Raw genomic sequence first — 20,757 nt, forward strand, 5'->3', positions numbered from 1 at the left:
AGGTAGAGGGAGAGAATCTTCAAGCAGATTCACTCCTGATGCAGGGCTCCATGTCACAACGAGATAACGAATGACCTGAGCTGAAACCAAGAGTCAGACATTCAACTGACTGAGCCACCCAGTAAGTAAGGTGCCCCAGGAAGTAAGATCTTAATAAGAAACAGAGAAGGATGAGTGATACTCCTTGCTAATAGAGGTAAATAGAGTTTTATTCATTCATTCACTCATTCAGTTCAGGCACTCAGGCTATATGAAAGGCACAGTGTCAGACACTGTGGACAACAGGAAAAACATGGACTGGTTCTCACTTATGCAATTTATAGTCTAGAGAAGAAGCCTATAGTGTCTTCTATTTGAAGAGAGACTCAGAGTTAAGGTCTTCACTGGGAAAGGCAGGAGGAGATGAAGAGCCACACAGAACACTCTGGAGGCAGAATACAAAAAGCTTTGAAGGTGAAGGCAAGAGAAAGAGCTCCCACCGGAAGATGAAGACAAACTCTGCCTAATTCATTTGGAGCAGGGAAACCATTACTATGGTGAGATTTCACTTTTTCTCCTGCTCACTAAGTAGGAGCCTGTTGACAAATGCCTTTCCCTGGATTGCCCACCTGCCACTGGCAGCTCTAATTATAGTGAATTGCCTCATCCTAGCTGGTGTCATTGCAGAGAAAAACATCAATAAGTGAAATGAACTAAAAGGTATGTGTCCTCGTTTATCTTCTTGTTCCTGTTGCATTTTTTAAAGTATTAAACTAATGAATCTCTTCTATTGTGATCTATTTTCCTTTTCACTCAGAAAATATGTTGATTAGAGATATTAGTCTTTCCTCACGAAAATATCATGTATAGGCCACAACTTAAAATCATTTTAAAAATAAAGCCTTACTTGCAATTTAATTGTTTTAGAGCTAAGAATATATTTATTTCCCATAAAAATAATACTGCAAATCCTGGGGGACCTCTCCCTAGCTAGCCCATGAAGATATTCTTAATAAATCAATAAATAAATCGCCAAGAAGAAAATTAGGAAAGTGCCATGGATGATCCATTTTCCTACAGAACCTAAAAATACTTGACCTGGGCTCCACAAAGAGAAGATAATCCAAGAAAATCCCCATTCTCCAGTTATGTGGATGATGGAAACATAAACAAACCCTTTCAGAAAATGTCCTTCATGAGACTTTTTTCTTTTCCTGATATTACTGTGTAGCTTTTAAAAAATATTATTTCCAGATATTCTGTTTTGACTCTGATAACTCAGTGACCAACTTCCTTTCCCACACTTCAGATATTGCTAGAGCAGAGAAACCAACATATGCAACTCCAAAATGCACATAGGTGTTATACTATATGTTGGCAAATTGAACTCCAATAAAAAATATACAAAAAAAAGAAATGCACATAAATGCCTAATGCTTTGTTGTAAGCATTAGGCATTAAAGAAAAACAGAAGCAAATAAAGCAAAAATAAATCAAATGAGTGATAAATCATGACTTAGTTGTCCCTAACTTAGTGAATTGAGAATAGCAAGTAGAGAATAATTCTGCATTTGCAAAATGAGATGGTATACAAACTCTGGAAAAGTGTATATGTGTTTGTTTTTTGCAGAAATCAAACATCTATAAATATCTACAGAATTATCTATAGAAACAACTACACATACCTGGATGTCATTGCAAATACCCCATGGTATTTGCCTTTAAAAATAATACAGATCACATTAATAGTGGTGATGCAACCATAGATGAATATTCCATTTTGTATGTATAGAACCTGCTCAGGATAAGAGTTCTGGTTTACTTATAATAAGCACAATGTTATTGTGACAAATTTCACTACTCTACATCCATAAATGACAGGAAATGTCATCTCTAGTCCTTTGTAGTTAATATCACCTTACTCTTACAAGCAGACTTGCCAATTTTTATTGGTCAACAAAAATAGTAGGACACACAGACTGAGACGGAACTGATAAACGTTACCCTTAGGTTTACCATCATTCCTTGTATCATAGTTGTAAACCCCATTGTAGGTGCCCAGTGCTGAATCTATGTGGTCCGAATTTCCTGGCACCTCATTGTTCTGATGTGAACCTGGTATCTCTGTTTTGAACTTCCTTTCTCTTTCTTCTGGCTACATACTGCACATGCGACTCTACCTTCAATCAGAACCTACCTAGAGAATATTCCTTCAGAACAGGTACTTCTGGCCTCACAAAGCTCCAAGGTTGGATCTCTCCTAGTTAGCTGGTGATGGAGGATCTTTCACATTTGACCTCTTTGTAGGATTAAAAACCCAAAATTATAAGGCAGATGAGCTAGGTGTTAGGGGAGGAGCTCAGGGAATAGAAGGAGATGAGGTCACATAACTTTATGCATAGTGGTTTCCAATAAATACTTATTAAATATTTCTTTGTCTCAAACTATAAAATTTCTAGAAAAAAAAGGGCATTTACCAATCAGAAGGGGCGTCTCTCCTTTGTCATTTTTGGTGTTTGGCCACACTCCCTTTTCTAGTAAAGTTCTTACGTTTTCCACCAGACCAGCTTTGACTGCCAAAGTCAAGGGTGTTTCTCCATCAGAGGTCTTGAACTCCCAGAGTGTCTGGTAGGATGCTGAAATGTAAAAATATTGTATAAAGTTAAAAATCTTTACTTAAAGGATATCACAGAGATCAGAATAATCCAATATTATGTATTCTAGATTGAACAAAGTCAATTGATGAAAAGGAAAGATTAAAAGACATGATCCAATTTTATCAAATGATGGTGAGTATAAAAAGATAGGCATGAACTTGACAGAAAACTAAACTCTATGTTTCAAGGTGATTTTTTTAAATGGATTACAAGCTCTTATTTTTTGATAAATTGTAACAACTCCTCAATCCTTTGTAGCGTTATTTAAATTGCACTTGAAATTGGCTTGTGTCAAATGAAATCTGTGAGTGTGGGAATAGGAACATATTTGAATACTGTCAGAATATGTTAGAAAATACCATACTTAACATCATCTTCTGTATCTGTTTGTCTGATTATTTAGTTATCTTTTTTTTGCTTGCTGGCTGGATAGTAAATTATCAAGTAGCTATGACTGTCTCCTGGAGTGTAGAATGACAGAGTAACATTGAAGTTTATTGAAAGCACACTCACAAGATGTTTTAAAAGTTGCCAAGATTGGGACACCTGGGTGACTCAGTGGTTGAGCATCTACTTTCAGCTCAGGGTGTGATCCTGGTGTCCCAGAATCGAGTCCCACATCGGGCTCCCTGCATGGAGCCTGCTTCTCCCTCTGCCTCTGTCTCTGCCTCTCTCTCTCTCTGGGAATCTCATGAATAAATAAATGAAAATATTTTTTTAAAAAGTCGCCAAGATATGACAAATATTGTGCTAGAACATCAGGATTATAAACATTATTAGTAATACTTAACCCTGGGTCAATTTACCACGATATTTACTGTTTGCATTATGAAAAAATTAATGTAACACAAGCACAAAATATTGCAAATGTACTTATTACATGATAACAATCTGCTGGAAACTGTTAAGAGATAATTCAAGATGAAAAATTAAAAGCTGACTCCCAAAAGCAAAACAGCTTTGTATTCAAATCAATCAATTCATGATATGTATAAACTTTTATTATTTTTAGGTTTTAACCACCTCTTTGAGCCATCTTCAGCCACATTCTTAGAAGGATGCAAATGGTGAACTCTGAACCCCACAAAATGTGCTACTTTTTTTTAGAGGGAGAGTATGGGTGTGGGGGTGAGGGAGAGGCAAAATCTTAAGCAGGCCTCATGCCCAGTGTGGGGCCCCACGTGGGGCTCAATCTCACAATGAGATCATGACCTGAGCCAAAATCAAGAGTCGGACACTTAACTGATCAAGGCACCCCATAAAATGTGCTGATTTTTATACTCTGAGTATAAAACATGGATATTCTCTTTCCCATATTCCAAATAATCTTTTACTCTTTTTCTTTTCACTTGTGTTTGTTGGGAACACTCATAACTTCTACATTTTTGCTTCGGTTTGGTCAAAGGGATTTTATGTTCTCTTACCATCCAGAACAATTTCAAGTATTTGTTGAATGGGTTGAACAACAGCTTCGTGCAGCGGAAACCATCCTTTTTCATCAGCTTCATCCAATGCATATTTATATTTCACATATTCCTGGAGCTCAAGAATGTGACCTAAATTAAATGCACGGTAACATGTCTGTCTCAGCAAAGTGAACTCTCCAACCTGTCCTATTATAGGAAATACACCCATTTACCTTGTTTTATGGCTTCCACAAGTTTTCTGTTTTGATCACTTAGTGGTGCAAATCTACCAGAGAAAGAAAAATAAGCCATATTTATCCCAGTGGTGTACTTTAAACACTTAACTTATACTGACTTTTTGTACATGATTTTAATAATCAAGATCTACAAGAAGTGCACATAACTGATTCTATCTACTTTAAAAATGCAAATGTTTAAGAATCAGATACAGAGTATATTTATGATACAGTAGACCTAGGCACGTTAGTACGGATGACGGAATACAAGATCATCATGCTATCTCTGAAATTAGTTCTAAGCAATGGAAGCAGAGTAAACAATTGTAATCAGAGTCAGAAGAGCTGGGCTCAGATTTCATGATTTTGTGATCCTGGGGAGGCCAGTTAGCCTCTCCGGGTAGTGGTTTTTTCATCTCTAAAATGATGAGATTAAATAGATCTCTAAGGATTCTTCCAATTTTAAAAACTATGCTCAGTAAGGTTTGTTGCCTTGAAGTTAATAACTGCTAATTCATAGTTTTTTAATTGGGAGCTTCTGCCTGTTAGAGTCTTTAATCCACTGATTTACAAGAAAATAGGCTGAGCATTTACTAAACAAACTTCTAGTCATCGACCCAACAGGCTGTGATTTCAACCCTCATGGCAATTCTCTGGTGTGTGTGTTTATTCAAAAGAAACAAGGTATTTCTTAACAAATCAAACTCTATTAAGTAGAAACATCTGTTGGCATTATAGGGTCATGAAAGCCTTCTTAGGAGCTCTGTTGGAGATAAAGGAAAAATTAAAGAGACCCAATGTAAAGGTACTATGTCCATTTTTAAGAATAAATAAACATTTATTATTTATTTTTTATTTATTAAAAGCAATAATTTTATAGCCCTATTCAAAAGCACTAAAAAATTCCAAAATACAAGATTCTCAATACTATAACAGAATGCAAACTAAGGTTTATCTTTGTCAGAAGTATAATGTATGTTGTTCAAGGTAGAAATCTACCTTTTCAGTTTCATACTCTATAACTCCTGCTAACATAAAGCATTAATTTTGTATTTAATTTACTAACATCTGTCATTTGGATAGTAGGTAATTAAAGAGACTGTGGTTTACATAATGCTGGTTTTCAATAAAAGCCCTCAACTCTTTCTCATTCTTTGGGGCTAAACTTAGGGGCTACCCCATATTATTTTTCACAGTGTGATGATCTAAAAATGAAGTACATTACTTATAATGGTTGTCTGAGTCAGTAGCAGAATGGGCTCTAAAATGTTCAGAACAGACTTCTGTATACCTATCTATATTTTAGTTGTATAAATTGTACTTGCAAATTTGTTCAAATGACTTCTTGTCCTTTTTATTCTATATTAATTTTTAAAAATAGGCCATCCTATGCAACCAAATTCAACCATTTAGGTTGAATTTCCTATTTAGAATTTCCTATTTAGGTTATTCACATCTTCCACAGAAGGTGGGGATTTGTGGAAGGTCATATTGCCAAACCTATACACAGTGGCTCTTGTAAAGCTATTGATTCTCTGCTAGAAAAGAAGAATAATCATTTTCCTAGAGGAAGAGTCAGGAAGTGTCTTTCATTTGATCTGACAACAAAATGAATGCCATAAAGAAATTTTGTTGAGGACAATTTGAATGTTACCTTTCAGAATAAAATACAGACTTGCTGGCTTCAATGGATTCTTGAATACTGAGCTGAATATCATAACTTGTAAGATGGTCGTCATCAGGGTCATCATTAGTATCCATGACTGGGTATAATTTTGAAAGAGGCAGTTTCTTATTATCAGCAAACGACATAGAACAGTACATACAGTTAATGTGAAAAATGCAAAATGAAGGACTAAAATGCATTCATCTTTCCCCATTGAACAAATATAAATGCAGTTAACATATTCATCAGTATTATATATGAAGCCCAACCTAACTTTTGAAACCTTTAATTACTTGCCCTTTGCACGTCTGCATTTTCTAATTTGGGACTTTTTTTTTTCGTTAATAACTGTAGTTAGGCTTGTAAGAACTCATTTTCCCATGCTTCTGACTTACACTAATCTCAGCCTACCAGTTGTCTGAAGATACTGCTCTACATAGCACATTAGAAGTTTAAAACTCAAACCAAGAAGAAGTAAGAGACAGGAATAGAGAACAGTGAGCCTTTCACATTCTTAACTTTTAATGCTGTGTCTGCTTATTTACTAATTTATTCCTTTCCTCACATCAGTAATGGTTTTAACTGGCTGCCTTGAACTGCAGTTATTCGGTCTTTGTGTCCAACTTCCTCTAACAGACTCTATGCTCTTTGAGGTAAGGGCTTTACATTACTTATCTCTGTGCCTTTTAGGACTCTAGAAGGAGCTTGGCCCAGAGAAGCTTCTTAATGAATTAAACAAAACAGAGAAGACATGAAGGAAACTTTGAGTAGAAAGAAATGAGAACTGGGGCACCTGGGCAGCTCAGTTGGTTAAGGATCCAACTCAATCTCAGCTCAATTCTTAATCTCAGGGTCATAAGTTCTGGGGATCATGAGTTCAGGCCCTACATTGGGCTCCATGCTCAAAGTGGAGCCTATTAAGGGGGAAAAAAAAGGAACTGATCTTTCAAGCACTTTCAAGTTATTCTTCCTGAGTCACTACTGTCTAGTCTCACATATGGAGTGAACAAGTTTCAAAATTCCAGAACTTTAAAGTAAACAGGAAAGGGTTAATCTGATAAAACCAGCTATAAGTTCTTAGAGAACTTTCTTATTGACTGGCTCTGTTCAGTGTGATAGACCACATGATTCTCTGGGTACTCCAGGAAATCCACTTCTATGGACTTGTGCTACCTGCATTCCTGGCCATGGAAAGATCCTTTCTGACACCTTGCATCCTTATTGCAGTTAGGGATGCTGGAACTACTACTACAGGGGTAGATGTGGTAAAGACTGACTTTATTAAGAGAGGCTTAGTTGTGGGAGCTTCCAGCAGGTAAATAAACCTGGCAAACAATAGGCAGAATAAAAATGAATTTGTGCTTTTGAAGAAGCGCAAAAAACCAGAGAGTCTTGTGGGCTGATTTACATAATACTAGTGGCTCTCTCTAATGCACTCACTTGTTTCAACTAAGTCAGAGCCACCACGAGAGGTTATACAGGATGTGTACTATACAAGTGTTCCTGGCCAAGGAAATTCAGCCAAATCTACCCGGTCATATTGTACAATCTGGCAGAGTGCTATGCATGCCTCCAAGGAAGCAGTATCTTCTTATTTGCACCAAAGTACTAAGGCCCATGAAATTCCTGAACTGAGTTGAGCATTTTTCCAACAAAAGGAAGTTAAACAACAACAACAAAGGCTAATTATTTAGTGTTTTGGATAATAAATGAGGAGAGCTATCTTTTAGCAGCTCGTTTTCCAGTCTTTTCCCAAAGTGGAAGGGTCTTAGGATTTGGTTACCCTCCTTCAGAAAAGATAAGAATATTGTGGTAGTGATGTTCATGATGCTTCTTGACTTGAACCTTCATATGACTATTGTTTGGTCCCCATGTTTTGTTTTCTGGCTGGTCTAGCAGTCTCAGAGCATCATTTGAACAACTGAAATAAGAACCATCTTAACTCCATCCTCAGACCAGAGACCAACCCTCCAAGAGAGTCTCCATTCCTCTCCCTGCATAGCTCTGTCCATTACAAGCCACTTCCCTGAAGATAAACACAAAAATGTAAATTATTTCTCATTGGCTTATGTATTCCAAATATCAAATTAAAGGAGTGTCTGTCATTACTATTGGATCAACTACTCTCTCTTACTTTGGAAGGAAATTTAGTAAGTGTAGAAGTCAAAATAATTCTATGACTAGGTTTAATGATCAGTATGAAATTATTTTTGATTGGTGGTACTTTATGAGCCAAAATGTATGACCTATTTGAAATTTTACGTGGTAGTGTGTCTTTCCAAGGAGAAAAAACAAAAGCAGTTTTCCATGGGCAATTTTCAAAACACAGCTGATATATGCTTTACCAACTTTCATTGTTCAAATTTAGCTAAGCTCAAACTTTAAGGACAGTTCTACACATGCTGCTAGCTAGCGTACCTGACCTGGGAACACACTGCACGTGAACTCGATGGCATCATTTTGATTGTATTTTCATTGCTCTGCACCAGGGCCTACTATTATCGTGGAACATAAAAGAGAGAATAGTAATAATGTTGGAAGACTGCCCATGAGAGTAGCAGCATCCCCTAAGCACATTGCCTCATACCATGATATCTCAGTCTACTCAAGAAGCCAACATGTGCCCTCAGGGTCTTATTCACAAAATAGATTCAAGTAGTGTTTTATTTTTTATTAATTATTCATTGGTTCATTTTCTATCTCCTCTCCCTAGGACGTAACCCAATAAGACCAGAAAATTAGTCTGTATCTAGAGAAGTACCATCTTAAGGCCCGTAGTCTCTAAATGTGTGTTGAATTAATGAGTGAATGAATGAATGAGTTAGTTAAGGACCCACTAACATAAGCTAGGCCCTGCTTTATTCATACAACTGACCATGGTACTCAGGTATGGAGTATTTCTTCCAACAAAACAAATCTGATGGCCCACTCTGCGCTTGGCTTCATTTTTCTCACTTCTGTGCTTTCACATTTTATTCTTCCTCATGCACAAGTCCCTCCAGCAGTTCCACAATCATGGCCCATACTACCTCAGGCCTGGTTCACAATGTTCCTCCCGTGGAAGCCTTGCTGAAATGTTCCAGTTCCCCTCTGGCCTTCCTTATCTGTAAGCATCTCCTCCCACATGATATTTTTCTAATATCTGGATTTATACTCCTTTTGTATTTGCCTGGCAAGTTCTTCACATATTTGTGTTTTGTGTTTGTACTTGGATTATTAGTTTTCTGGGGGAAGGAAGTACCTTACTTTCTTTTTCTTTTCTATCTTTTCTCTCTGCTTCTACTCCTAGTCAACTGGGAGCAAATGGGTGTTCTCAGTGCAAAAAAGTTGTTGACTCATTACTAGCAGGTGAGCACTGGGTCCTTCAGACAGCACAATTAGATCATGAAGTTCAACCTGTGGTATTGCCTGCCGCCTTTCTCACTGGTATCACTGTGGTGATAGGGGGATTGCATGGCTCTGGGATTAGTAATGGAATCCAGAGCCTTTAACCTATTTAAATCATCAGCCCAGTTCTAACCCTGCTTGAAATTTGGACTTCCAGTACCATAGACTCCTTAGAGAACTGAGTTGATCTGTGGAAAGTTTTGTTGTTGTTGTTGGTTTTAAAATGTCATTTTAACTTCCATCCAGAACAGAATTATCTAAGGCTTTTAACTGTTTTGTATCCCTAACAACTGCTGGGTAGAAATAGTTAGGAAACTCTTAGCACATGGTACAACCCCTACCTAACACAAGCTGTCTCCAACCTTTTACTGAAAGCTTGGGACGAAATGAAGATCTGTGTGCAGGTGCACTGAAGTGTCAGGCAGACAGTCAGAGAACATCACTGGAATGAACCCAGAGATGTTGAGATGCAAGAAGAGCATCAGAGGAGAGTTATTTATCTGTATCTCAAATTTAAAATGACCAGGACTCGATCCCCACTGAAGGCTGGCAGTAATCTATTGGCCACCTTTATGTAAAATTGTTTAGATAAAGCAACCAGGAATTTGAGGAAAGGCCAAATAATATTTTGACCTCCTTTAAGACCTCTTCACAGGGACTCTACTTCTCAGTCTAGAGAAAGTACCTGACCCTTTCTAAATAATGGTTTGCCAGTCTTATTCTGGAGATGCCCACTAGTGAGATTTATTTATTACTGATAAGTAGCTGCTTGCCAAATACCTAGAACAATTATATTGGACAATTAACATTTTCATTTAAAGCATGGGTTAATCATTAAGAGATGAATGGATAAAGAATGGAGAGATGAATGGATACGTATAATGGAATATTATATAGCCACAAGAGGATGAGATCTTGCCATTTGCCACAACACGGATGGACCTAGAGAGTTTATGCTGAAGGAAATCTGTCAGACTGAGAACAATAAACACCATGATTTCATTCATATGTGGAGTTGAGAAAAACAAATGAAAAAACAAAAAGCAGGATCAGGCCTATAAACATAGAGAACAAACTGATGGTCACCAGAGGGGGATGATAAAAATGGGTGAAGTGGAGAAGGAGGTACAGGCTTCTGGTTAGGGATGAATAAGTCATTGGAATAAAGGCACAGCATAAGGAAGATAGTGATATTGTAATAGTGCTGTGTGGTGGCAATGGTAGCTACACTCGCAGGGAGCATAGCATAACATAGGGAATTGCTGAAACACTGGGCTGTACCCCTGAAACTGATGTAACACTGTGTGCCAACTATACTCAAATTAAAAATATTTAAATGTAAAATAAAAATAAAATGCTGGTTAACCTTCCTTAATGTGTCAAGAACACATTCGATGAAAGCACTGGATTCTCTCTCCAGAGAGATGCATACCTACTCGAAATTCTGCATAAAATTTTGGAGAATTCATGGGTCCTTGGAAGCCCTGTCACATATCCCAGTAAAAACCCACCAAATTAATGATTTCCAAGTGCTAAATGTATTATTCATGTATCAGTAATTATTAGTTTACTTCATAGGCGGGCTGAGTAAAATCCTAAATTTAGATAGTGGGAAAAGGGTAAGTGGTGGTCATGTAAGCTTTAGAATATCTTCAGTACTAAAAAACCCTCAGTGATTATAAACCCACTTTGTGTACATTGCCTTGCTTTAAACTACCCAATTCTACTTTGTCAGTATTACAGATTCACTGTGTGTAAGTGGAAACTGACCCACTCAATGTCTCAGAGCTATTGAGTCTGGAGAGAGCAAGGTAACTTCATTTTTAAGGTCTTTCCGAAGCAGCAGGAAAACAACCCACAGTCTGTTGCCCTTTAAAGAAAACACTTTGATCTTGCTCTTAACAGCCAGCTCTAAATGACAATAACTTCCAAAAATAAAAAATAGCTTACAGGGACAAATAAATCTTTATATTTGGCTCCCTGCAATAAGGCTTTGTGTTGCTGGGGGTGGTCTGCGGTGTCCTAGGCTTGTCTTCATTCTGTACTTTTTGTCTTGGAATCTAAACATTACTGTCTTTAAAAAAAAGGATCCGTATACCAGTTGGTGCCTGACTGAAGTGGTCAGGAGGTTGGGATGATGTTGCAAGGGATGATGCAGGATTGAACACGAGTACATGACACCTCTCTCCAGCATCAGATTCTCTAAACTACCTCCAGTCCATGTTCCATGTTAACACTGTACTGTTAATAAGTTTGGGGGTCCTAAGCAGGGCTGGCTGTAGCAGTTTCCAGAGTGTACAATCACTTCCATGTAAGGAAGGCCTTTGTGTCCACAAATATCACATTGCCCCTGGCACCTGTCACCTGAGTGTCATTCAGTTGCATCAGTGAAAGATTCTTTTCTTTAGGGTTTATTGTTCCATCTTCCAGTGTCCCTTTTAAAATACCAGCAGCACTATACTGGTTCCCAGTGTAGGACTAGGATTTTTTGAAATAGTTACTGAAGATGGCATGGGGTGGAGAAGATGGCAGCGTGTCTAAGACAGAGTCTAGTGGGAGGTACTAAGGGGGAACAAGTAAAGGAACATACAGTAAAATTTAAATTTCTTTACAGTTTTACACACAACTCAAATCCAAACCCAGAGGTTCTGCTGTGTGGAATGGGGGACCCTCATACCCTGAGGCAGTTTTTTCTTACCCTCAAACTGCTACAGTTTTTGAGTGATGTGTTCATCTACTGGAGGTCCCAGAGAAAATCATCAGCATCTGTACTATCAGAGGAATAGCAATAATGAAACAGGAGTTTCATGTGTTGGTTTTGCTAAGAAAATACAGTTATTATATCCAAAACAGCATTCATTGTCACTTTCCTGCATTTTGACCACTTCTATTTGTAATCTTAACTATATATTAAAATCAATATAAATAAAACTTCGTTATAACTTTGGTATTTACTCGGTGGCTATGGACTTTTGCTATTTCAGAATCCTGTGAAACAAAGTGTCTAATCAGATCAGTGGCTTCATTGGACTGATTTTAGCAAAATCAACCAGTCAACTAAGAGATTTCAGAGAGAGCTAAAATTCTGTCAGAACTGGGGTCCAGTCCATAGACACAGGTAACTTTTATTTATAAGTAATGTTACAGCAACTCCCTCCTCATGGTGTAATTTTATACATGACAGGGAGACCTAGACCATTTCTTCCTTCCTCAGTAGCACAACTCACTCTGCTGATAAATTGAACACACACACACACACACACACACACACACACACACAGTTCAAAAACTGAATGTTACTTTTATGTTGCCTCAAAGAGATACAACTCGACATTTTAGAAAACATACAGAGGCAAAATACACTATTGCCTGAATAAATGAGTGATTGAATAATCAAATATATACTACTCATAAAATTAGCAAATTAATATACTCACCCTGCGTTTTTTGTGTCATATGTTTTTACAAGTTCATTTCCGGCTTTGGAGCTGCATTAACTGAGGCTTAGTTTCTAGGTAAATATACTGTTGATAAGACCTGTCATATTAGTTTTGCTTATCTCTAGTTTCATATTACAAAATTAGATATTTTTACTCTCTACTATTGGTTTCTATGTCAAATTCAATTACAACAGAGATATGGGAAGATGTGTACTAGTTTGTGCAAATGATGCACAGAACAGGAAGGAACTCTAGATTCACAAATAGGTGGATCTCTAGAGGAATATAAACAGAATAGAAAAGAACAGAGTGGGGAATCCCTGGGTGGCGCAGCGGTTTGGCGCCTGCCTTTGGCCCAGGGCACGATCCTGGAGACCCGGGATCGAATACCACGTCGGGCTCCCGGTGCATGGAGCCTGCTTCTCTCTCTGCCTGTGTCTCTGCCTCTCTCTCTCTCTCTCTCTCTCTCTGTGACTATCATAAATAAATAAAAAAAATTAAAAAAAAAAGAACAGAGCAAGCATGGCCCATGAAAAGGTAACTTATTAATGGATGTGCCCTTATAACAAGCTTGAGTGATAATATGATTTTTTAAAAGCCCTACCCTTTATCATTCTAAATCTGGGGATCTATCTTGCAGAAGTGATCAGAGATGTGGACAAAAAATTGCATGTGAAAAGGTTCCTCTCAGTCATATTTAACTCCCAAGACATTAGAAATAATAAAATATCCAACAAGAGGAAATTTGTGTGAGACATTATTGTATACCTAAGTAATGGAAAACTATACATCAACTAAAATTCATATCCTTGAAGAATATTTATTGCCATGGATAAAGTGTCATCTATGAGAATGATGTTCATTTAATCAGATATGATCAGCCACTTGGAAGGAACTAAAATTGACTTTATGAAGCCAAAGCTTACAAAGCCTTCCAGAAAACTGGCCTGGCAGCTGGCTCACAGGCTGAACCTTACAGGTGATGAAATAGGCCACTTCTTGACAGGGACCTTGGTGACTTTGAGAAGAGAGAAATTTGCACAAATTTATAGGTAAGCAGGTGAAAACTGATGGAGAGAGTTTCTTGGCTTGTGGAAAAACAGAAATCTGGAAGACTGATCCATCTACTTGAATCACCCAAAAGTAAAAGCTTTGTTACCTAAGTTATTCTACCAGTCTGCATGAGACCAAAAGTTCATTTCCCACTAATTAGTGAATGGCAGTTTCTGAGGAAGGTGAGGCCAGTTATAGACCAAAAAAAAAAAAAAGCCACATTTATTTACATAACTGAGTTATAGGGTAAGTAAAAAATGTTTCGACTACATTAATTAGCTACAATAACTCTAAAAATGAAATGATGTCTCTAGACATTAATAAAAGCGTTATGTACTATATATGTATATGAACACAACACTGTAGTATGTCTATACTATTTATATGGCATATGCATATACTACTATACGTACGTGTTTATTTGACACGACAGAAGTTTCTGTCTGAGGCTCAAGTCAAATCTTTTCCCATTCAAAACTCAAGCAATAATGAGCCACTGCATTTCTTCATATTTTCTTTTGAAATCACACACAGGCTATTGATTTCTTTCTGGGGGAGACAGTTGGGTATTACAGTTGAAATTTTGTTCAAATCCTGCCCTCTGGATTAGCTGCCTCATTAACTCTGTTTGATGTGAGTACTCAGCAAACATTACCTGTAATTTTTCTGTAGTTGAACTCTTCTGGAATGAGGAACTAGAATTCTAGGGGTTGTTTGGCAGTTTTAGCTCTATCCCTTACCCTTGACCAGGCACTCTGACATACTCATTATTTCCTTCTTCCTTTTCTCTAGAAGCACCAGACTTCGGAGTTGACCATTAGGTTACTCCACCTGTAAATTCCATTTACAACATGTCCAACAAATAATTATCTCCCCTCAGCCCTTACCAGCAAAGTGACAGGAAGTTCACTATATCCCCACAGAGCTTTTCATCTTTGGTCAGCTTTAACAATTAGGAAAAAAGTGAAGTTGAATCCATCTCCTCAAATCATTATTCTGTGATCCCAGTTCTATTCCTCTGAGTCACACAGATAAAATGTTGTTCCTCTGCTACATGACAGCCCTTTAATCATTCCCCAGGAAAGCTGTTAAATTTCTAGTGAGGCTTCTCCTCCAGAGGTTGGACAACTTTTCTTCCTGTGCCATAGGTTCACCTCCATCCACCATCTTGACTGCTTTCCTATAAACATACTTGTTTATCCATTTCTTTCTAAAAGTGGCTCTGGACCATAGGCTCCAATGGCAGCACAACAGCTATATAGTCAGATCAACACAACACTAAGCAAGCATGACCGCCTCCCTTTTCCTAGACACTATCGATCTGTTAATTTAGCTTAAGCTCCGATGAATTGGGGGCTACCATGTCACACACTTGATTTGGACCCCTCCTGGCCTAAACTCTACATCCCTTATTTTTTCTTACATTATCACTATGCATTTCTGTGCAGGACTCTTTATGTAAACCTATTACATTTCTTATCATTTTTTTAAAGATTTGATCTTTATTCAAGTCTGCTAAGATCTAATTCATTTTCTATCCTCCAAGTATTGTTCTATTTGCAGGTCTATTTGCATGTCCTCTATATGTCCATCTGCTCTGTTAATAATGATAAATGTTGAACAGAAATTGGCACGGGACAGAAAGGTCTTCAGGTTGACATTGATCTATTATTTAGCACCCTTCAAGAAAAGCTGTTTATCCAGTTACAAATCCTCCCAAACACACCACCATCCAGTATTAATGTCTTCTTTTTGATAACAAGAACATCATCAAGAAATACTGTCAAATACTTTGTTGAAATACAGATGCATGGTGTAAATTTCCTTTCTCTACTAAATCAAAAAGATAAAGGAGGAATATTGACTCAGCAGTTCTCAGGATTATTATTTTTTTCCTAAGGATTTTCAGACCATTCTATTCATTCATTCAAAAATATGTGTTCAGTATCTGCTATGTTCCAGGCATAGTGCTAGACACAAGACAATAGGATCCCTCCCTTGGGGAGTTTGCTGCCTTAAGTAATGCATTCTAGACTTTTCCCCAGAAACACCACTGTCACTCCCCTCCTGTCCAAGGTTTGGCAAAGAGTTAAGCACACAGCATGTCCTCAACAAATATATGTTTTATTGAATTTAATAGGTATTATAAGTAACATCTACTGAGCACTTTCCTGTGACATGTTAAGTACCTTAGTCGATAATGACCTTTAATTTCTGTAACACACTTTCCCCCCTTTTACAGACAAGGAAACTGAGGCACAGAGTTGGTAGGTAATTTGCCCAAGCTTACACATCTAGTAAGTGGTGGAGATGTGGTTATAAACCCAGTTGTTTGGCATTAGAGGCCACACAGGCTTACCCACTACACTATAACTGATGACCCATCTACTGTAATGAAATTAATGAAAAGACGGTCTCATTTCATAATCCAAATATTCACAAGTTTTCTAAGAGTTTAAGCAAACAATCAGCAAACCTATCAAACAACTCTCACCTAAAATGCTTATATTTCCACTAATTTCCATTTGAAAACAAACTATTCCCACAGAAACAACAGAAGTGTAAAATTATGATATTTCACAACAATAATATAATGTTCTCAGCACAATACAGAGTTAGAACTTCCTTGTCCACATCACTAATATTTCAAAGAAATCATTTCATTTTAGATGTAGAAGGTTATTTAGATGTTATGTGTTCACTTATGAACCAGATGGGTGATTGGCTCAGGTAAATTCTAAGGGCTTTCTAACCTCAAGATTCCATGATTTATTTTGCAGAAACAAATTTCCAATCCTACTGAGAGTTCCTTTTTTTCATCTGATTTAAATGAACTGAAAGGAATTTTTTGATCTGAACATAAAGCATCCATCTTTTGCTGTAAATGGTGAAAAAGCCTCAATAGAAATTTATTTTAATCACAAAAATCATTTAATTTTTTTCCTCAGAAACGAGGACCAGCTAAAACCCTTCTGGAATTCTATGGTGTGTATATTGACACTTCCTAAAAGCATATGCATTCTTGATCTGTTTTTCTCATGGCATTACTATGCTTCATAACCCTGCTATGGAGTTAATATTCTATAAACAAACAAAAACAACTCTGCCTTTATTCTGTGATTTAAAAGGCCTTAGAAAGGCAAACCCATGGATGATCAATGGAAAAGAAAGTAATGAGAATCTACCACAATACGTATTTCCATCTGTTTAAAATATTCCCAATACTAAGCTACTTAATAAGCTAGTTGGTGAGGTACAGATCAAATATTTCATAATCTCACCTTTTGGAATGATCGTCTTGTCATTCTTATCCAGGGCCTTGCCTTCCTAAACCAGAGGAAGTGCTTTGGAGCCAATGTGTTCCTCTGTGTATCTAAAATTAAGTAACCAGTTGGTGGTTAAATTAAGATCTGACCTTGTACAACTGAAACATAAGCAGTTCCTGGCACACAATAAAGTATTACCCATGACTTCTCTAGACTCTCATCAAAAGAAACATAAGCCCACAGAGGTATAACAAGATTATCTGTGTCCTGATTGGTTCAAAGAGCACTCATGAAAACAAACGATCTGCCAACCCTGCTGCAGTGAGGGTTCCTGATGAGGGAACTAAGCAAAACCACTTCAATAGAATTTTTATGTATTTTAAAATTAGTTGTTCAAGAGACAAAACTGTAAGTCTGTGTATCTGCAGATCCAAATCCAATTGTAATCAATTTTAACACACATTATTTCTCATTCTTCATCTTTTAGACTCATGTCAAATCTCATTAAATACAATCTTCTTGGTACAGAAATTTACCGTCTTTTATTTGATTTGTTTAGTACCTGCCAGTCTGATACACTGATGACGGTAAGACATTCAGTGACATCTAATCTAATGAAGAATTTTTTAGGTCAAGTTATAAAACATACAGAGTCTAAAATAAGTGAGCCCCAGATATAAAGCAAGCAGAAAAATCAGGATTTTGATTGGGGAGGAATGTTCATTTTCTATTTAACAAAAAAACAATATAGTTGAGTATCTTACTGATTTTCTAATGAAAACTATCTGCCTTAAGTTTGTTTTGACATGGCTATCCTTGGATTAACTCAGGCCACTGTCAGCATTCACAAAGCCATCTGGCTTCTGTCCCCACCACTCCACTAAACTCTTCTTAAGGGCTTCAATGACGTCCTAGTGTCTAAAGACTTTGCATTTATTACTGTTCAGACCCTCTGTTAGATTTCTGCTGTTAGTCCCTCCCTTTTTCCTGAACTATCTACTCCTAGGCTTCTGGGAGCACAATATGCTTTTGTTTTTCTTCTATCTCTTGGACCTATTTTTTGGACTTGGTGTCAATGAATAAACACATTGATTATAGTAAATTTACCAGTTTTATTTCAAAACTTGGACTACCATAAACATGAAATTAGAGGTCCTAGCTCCTCTTGGTGATAAAAGAGGCTGTACTTGAGTCATTCTCAGAGCAAACCCTGAGAAATATTATATATTTATGCCACTGCTAACTGTGTCTTGAAATAGTCAAGGTTGAGGGTTAGTACATTGTGCATTTTTATAATTGTTACTTTAATGTGGAATTTTTCAATAAAAATTCTTCCAAAAAACAAACAGCATTGTGAAACTCTAGTTTTTATTTGATACTTTTTCAAACTAACAATATTAAAAATTCATATGAAGGCTTAGGGTATAATGCAATTTATGGATAAAATCTATACCCAACATTTAAAAATGTGGTTTGGCACATTTCAGGGACATTTCTGCTCTTGTGTCCATCAATTTATGCCTGTTTTATCCATTTATATAATAGTTACTATAGATCTCCTTAGATCACACAATATTTAAAACAATGCTTTTTTTTAAGATAAAACAATGCTTAAAATAACAGAAAGGACAAACAAGAGAGACCATGTGGCAAATAAATGAAAATATGTTGCTGATGATATAGGCCTATGAACAAGTCTTGCCTTACCACTTATTGTCTCTGTCACCTAAATTATCTAAGACTCAATTTATTCATCTGTAAGGAGGAATAATAATAACCATAATAATGAAAATAATAATACAAAGACCATGACACCCACCTATAGAGGTCTATTCCTCAAAGTTAGTCATCTCTACACACACAATAAAGCATGTTTTGAGTAATTCAAATATTTAAAAGAATGATCTGTTCATATGCTCATAATCATTTCCATAGTTGCCTGTTTTGGAAGTTGGCTTTTCCTGTTGATCTTCTCAAAATGGAAACAAAGTGAATCAGATTTTTGAACAGTGGACTTCAGGTGTGCCTGGAAAGGGTTTTACAAGAAAGGGGTGTGATCAAGCAGTGAACTTTTGAATGCAACTTTTTGTTCTGAGGCAGGCACATATAATGATACTGACAGCCAAATACATGTCCTTGTATCGATATATGGCAAGAAATCCATGTCCTGTTTCACAATGGTAATTACAGCAATGAGGAGTCTTAGGTTGAAATGGTTGAAGCACAGTGTTAGAAGGACTGTCCCTGGAAGCACCATTCTTATTAGGGAACAAAGGATTTGGGTACGTTAACTTCCAGAAAGCACGTGGCCCTGGCCTTCCTGTTTAAGGCACCTGCTGCTAACACATTCCTTACTTGCTCACAGGTACTCTGTGTTCCTGAAAACGTGGGGTTTGTAGGGCTTTGACCATGAGTTAAAAATACAGATCTTGCTAAGATTAGCCAAACAATGACATCCACCCCTGACAAAGCCGTTTTTCAGATTCCTTTCTGATCCAGCCCGTTCTTTATAAAAGCCTTATCACACTGCAGCTTTATCTTTGCCTTCTGGGCAAAATGCTATGGTCCAGACTCCTTGGAGAATCCTGCTTTGTTTTGTCCCATGATTTTGTAGTTTAGCGAGCAATTTCTATGTACATGTCACTTGGTTTCATTTTTACTTTGAAATACAGTATTTCCAATTATCCCCTCCACCTTCCTCCCTTTCATGTGCTTGTTCATTATTTTTGTCGTGGGGGGTTGTGATTTAAAAATGCATATTTTATTTCAATTGTATATAAAACAGAAGGAAAATGCGAGAAAGAGAAGAAATCCGTTATTTCTGGTGTTCTGAGGATTTTGATAATTGGTTGTTTGCTTTTGCTGGGCTCTCTGCTGTTTTGTTTTGTTTCTGACTTAAAATCAAACTGACACTGTGAATAAAATGTATCAGCACCACACTCCATCAGGGTGCTGACATCACAGGCCTCTGGGGAACCTTCCTCCTCTACATCACTCCTGACACCTTGTTTCCATACAGCAGCACAAAGGCAAGCGACAAGAAAGTCGTTTTTAGTAAGGTACCACCGTAGATAGCACGCTAAAGCAATGGTGAGCAAAAAAAGTATGAAGAATTCTGTCTTGGCACTTAGTTACATGTACCACTTTATCACCAGTGTCTGGTAAAGTGCTTGCCCTGTAGGAAGCACACATGAAGTATAAGCTAATTGTTTTCTAAACACTGTAACTTGTTCATATGGGTTAGCAGTTACTGCCTTTCTTTTTTAAGATTTATATATTTAAGAGAGAGAGAGAGTGAGAGAGCAGTGGAAGGGGCAGAGGGAGAATCTCAAGCAGACTCTGTGCAAAGCGTGAGCCCAAGGCAGGGCCTGATCCCACAATCCTGAGACCATGACCTAAGCCAAAACTAGGAGTCAGAAGCTCAACCAGCTGTGTCACCCAGGTACCCCAGCAGTTATTCCTTATTTATTTTGACTAAACGTTAATTCACTGAAAACTGAGTCATAGTAAATTTCAAGAAAGCAGGTTGATGTAATTAATTTTCACTACCATGAAAGACATTTCAGGAGTATCAAAGAGAAAGAAACCTGGATTAAAAGAAGGCAGGGAATTTGGATTTTAGTTTCAGATATGTCCATGTTTTTGTGAATTAAGGTAAATAATTTGA

General features: G+C 37.2%; 1 protein-coding gene across 11 annotated transcripts in view; it reads right to left on the bottom strand.

The window, feature by feature from the left end:
• Window positions 1-20,757, bottom strand: part of ASB15 (ankyrin repeat and SOCS box containing 15) — a 59,741-nt gene that overhangs the window by 13,946 nt on the left and 25,038 nt on the right. For 2 of the 11 annotated variants that reach the window (XM_055307320.1, XM_055307323.1), the window contains exons 3-9: window positions 18,910-19,116; window positions 17,106-17,197; window positions 12,030-12,102; window positions 5,933-6,069; window positions 4,276-4,328; window positions 4,061-4,192; window positions 2,457-2,615 (exon numbers count right to left, since the gene is read on the bottom strand). In XM_055307320.1, coding sequence (XP_055163295.1) covers window positions 2,457-2,615; window positions 4,061-4,192; window positions 4,276-4,328; window positions 5,933-6,069; window positions 12,030-12,065 — 517 coding nt within the window. In that variant the 5' untranslated portion in view covers window positions 12,066-12,102; window positions 17,106-17,197; window positions 18,910-19,116. Of the gene's footprint in view, window positions 1-2,456; window positions 2,616-4,060; window positions 4,193-4,275; window positions 4,329-5,932; window positions 9,860-12,029; window positions 12,103-14,237; window positions 14,447-17,105; window positions 17,198-18,909; window positions 19,117-20,757 lie in introns of those variants that run through there. The other 9 variants (XM_055307327.1, XM_055307319.1, XM_055307328.1 and 6 more) reach the window with 8 other exon arrangements.

Source organism: Nyctereutes procyonoides, unplaced genomic scaffold, assembly GCF_905146905.1.
Source record: "Nyctereutes procyonoides isolate TBG_1078 unplaced genomic scaffold, NYPRO_anot_genome, whole genome shotgun sequence".
In the NCBI taxonomy this organism is placed as follows: Eukaryota; Metazoa; Chordata; class Mammalia; order Carnivora; family Canidae; genus Nyctereutes; species Nyctereutes procyonoides.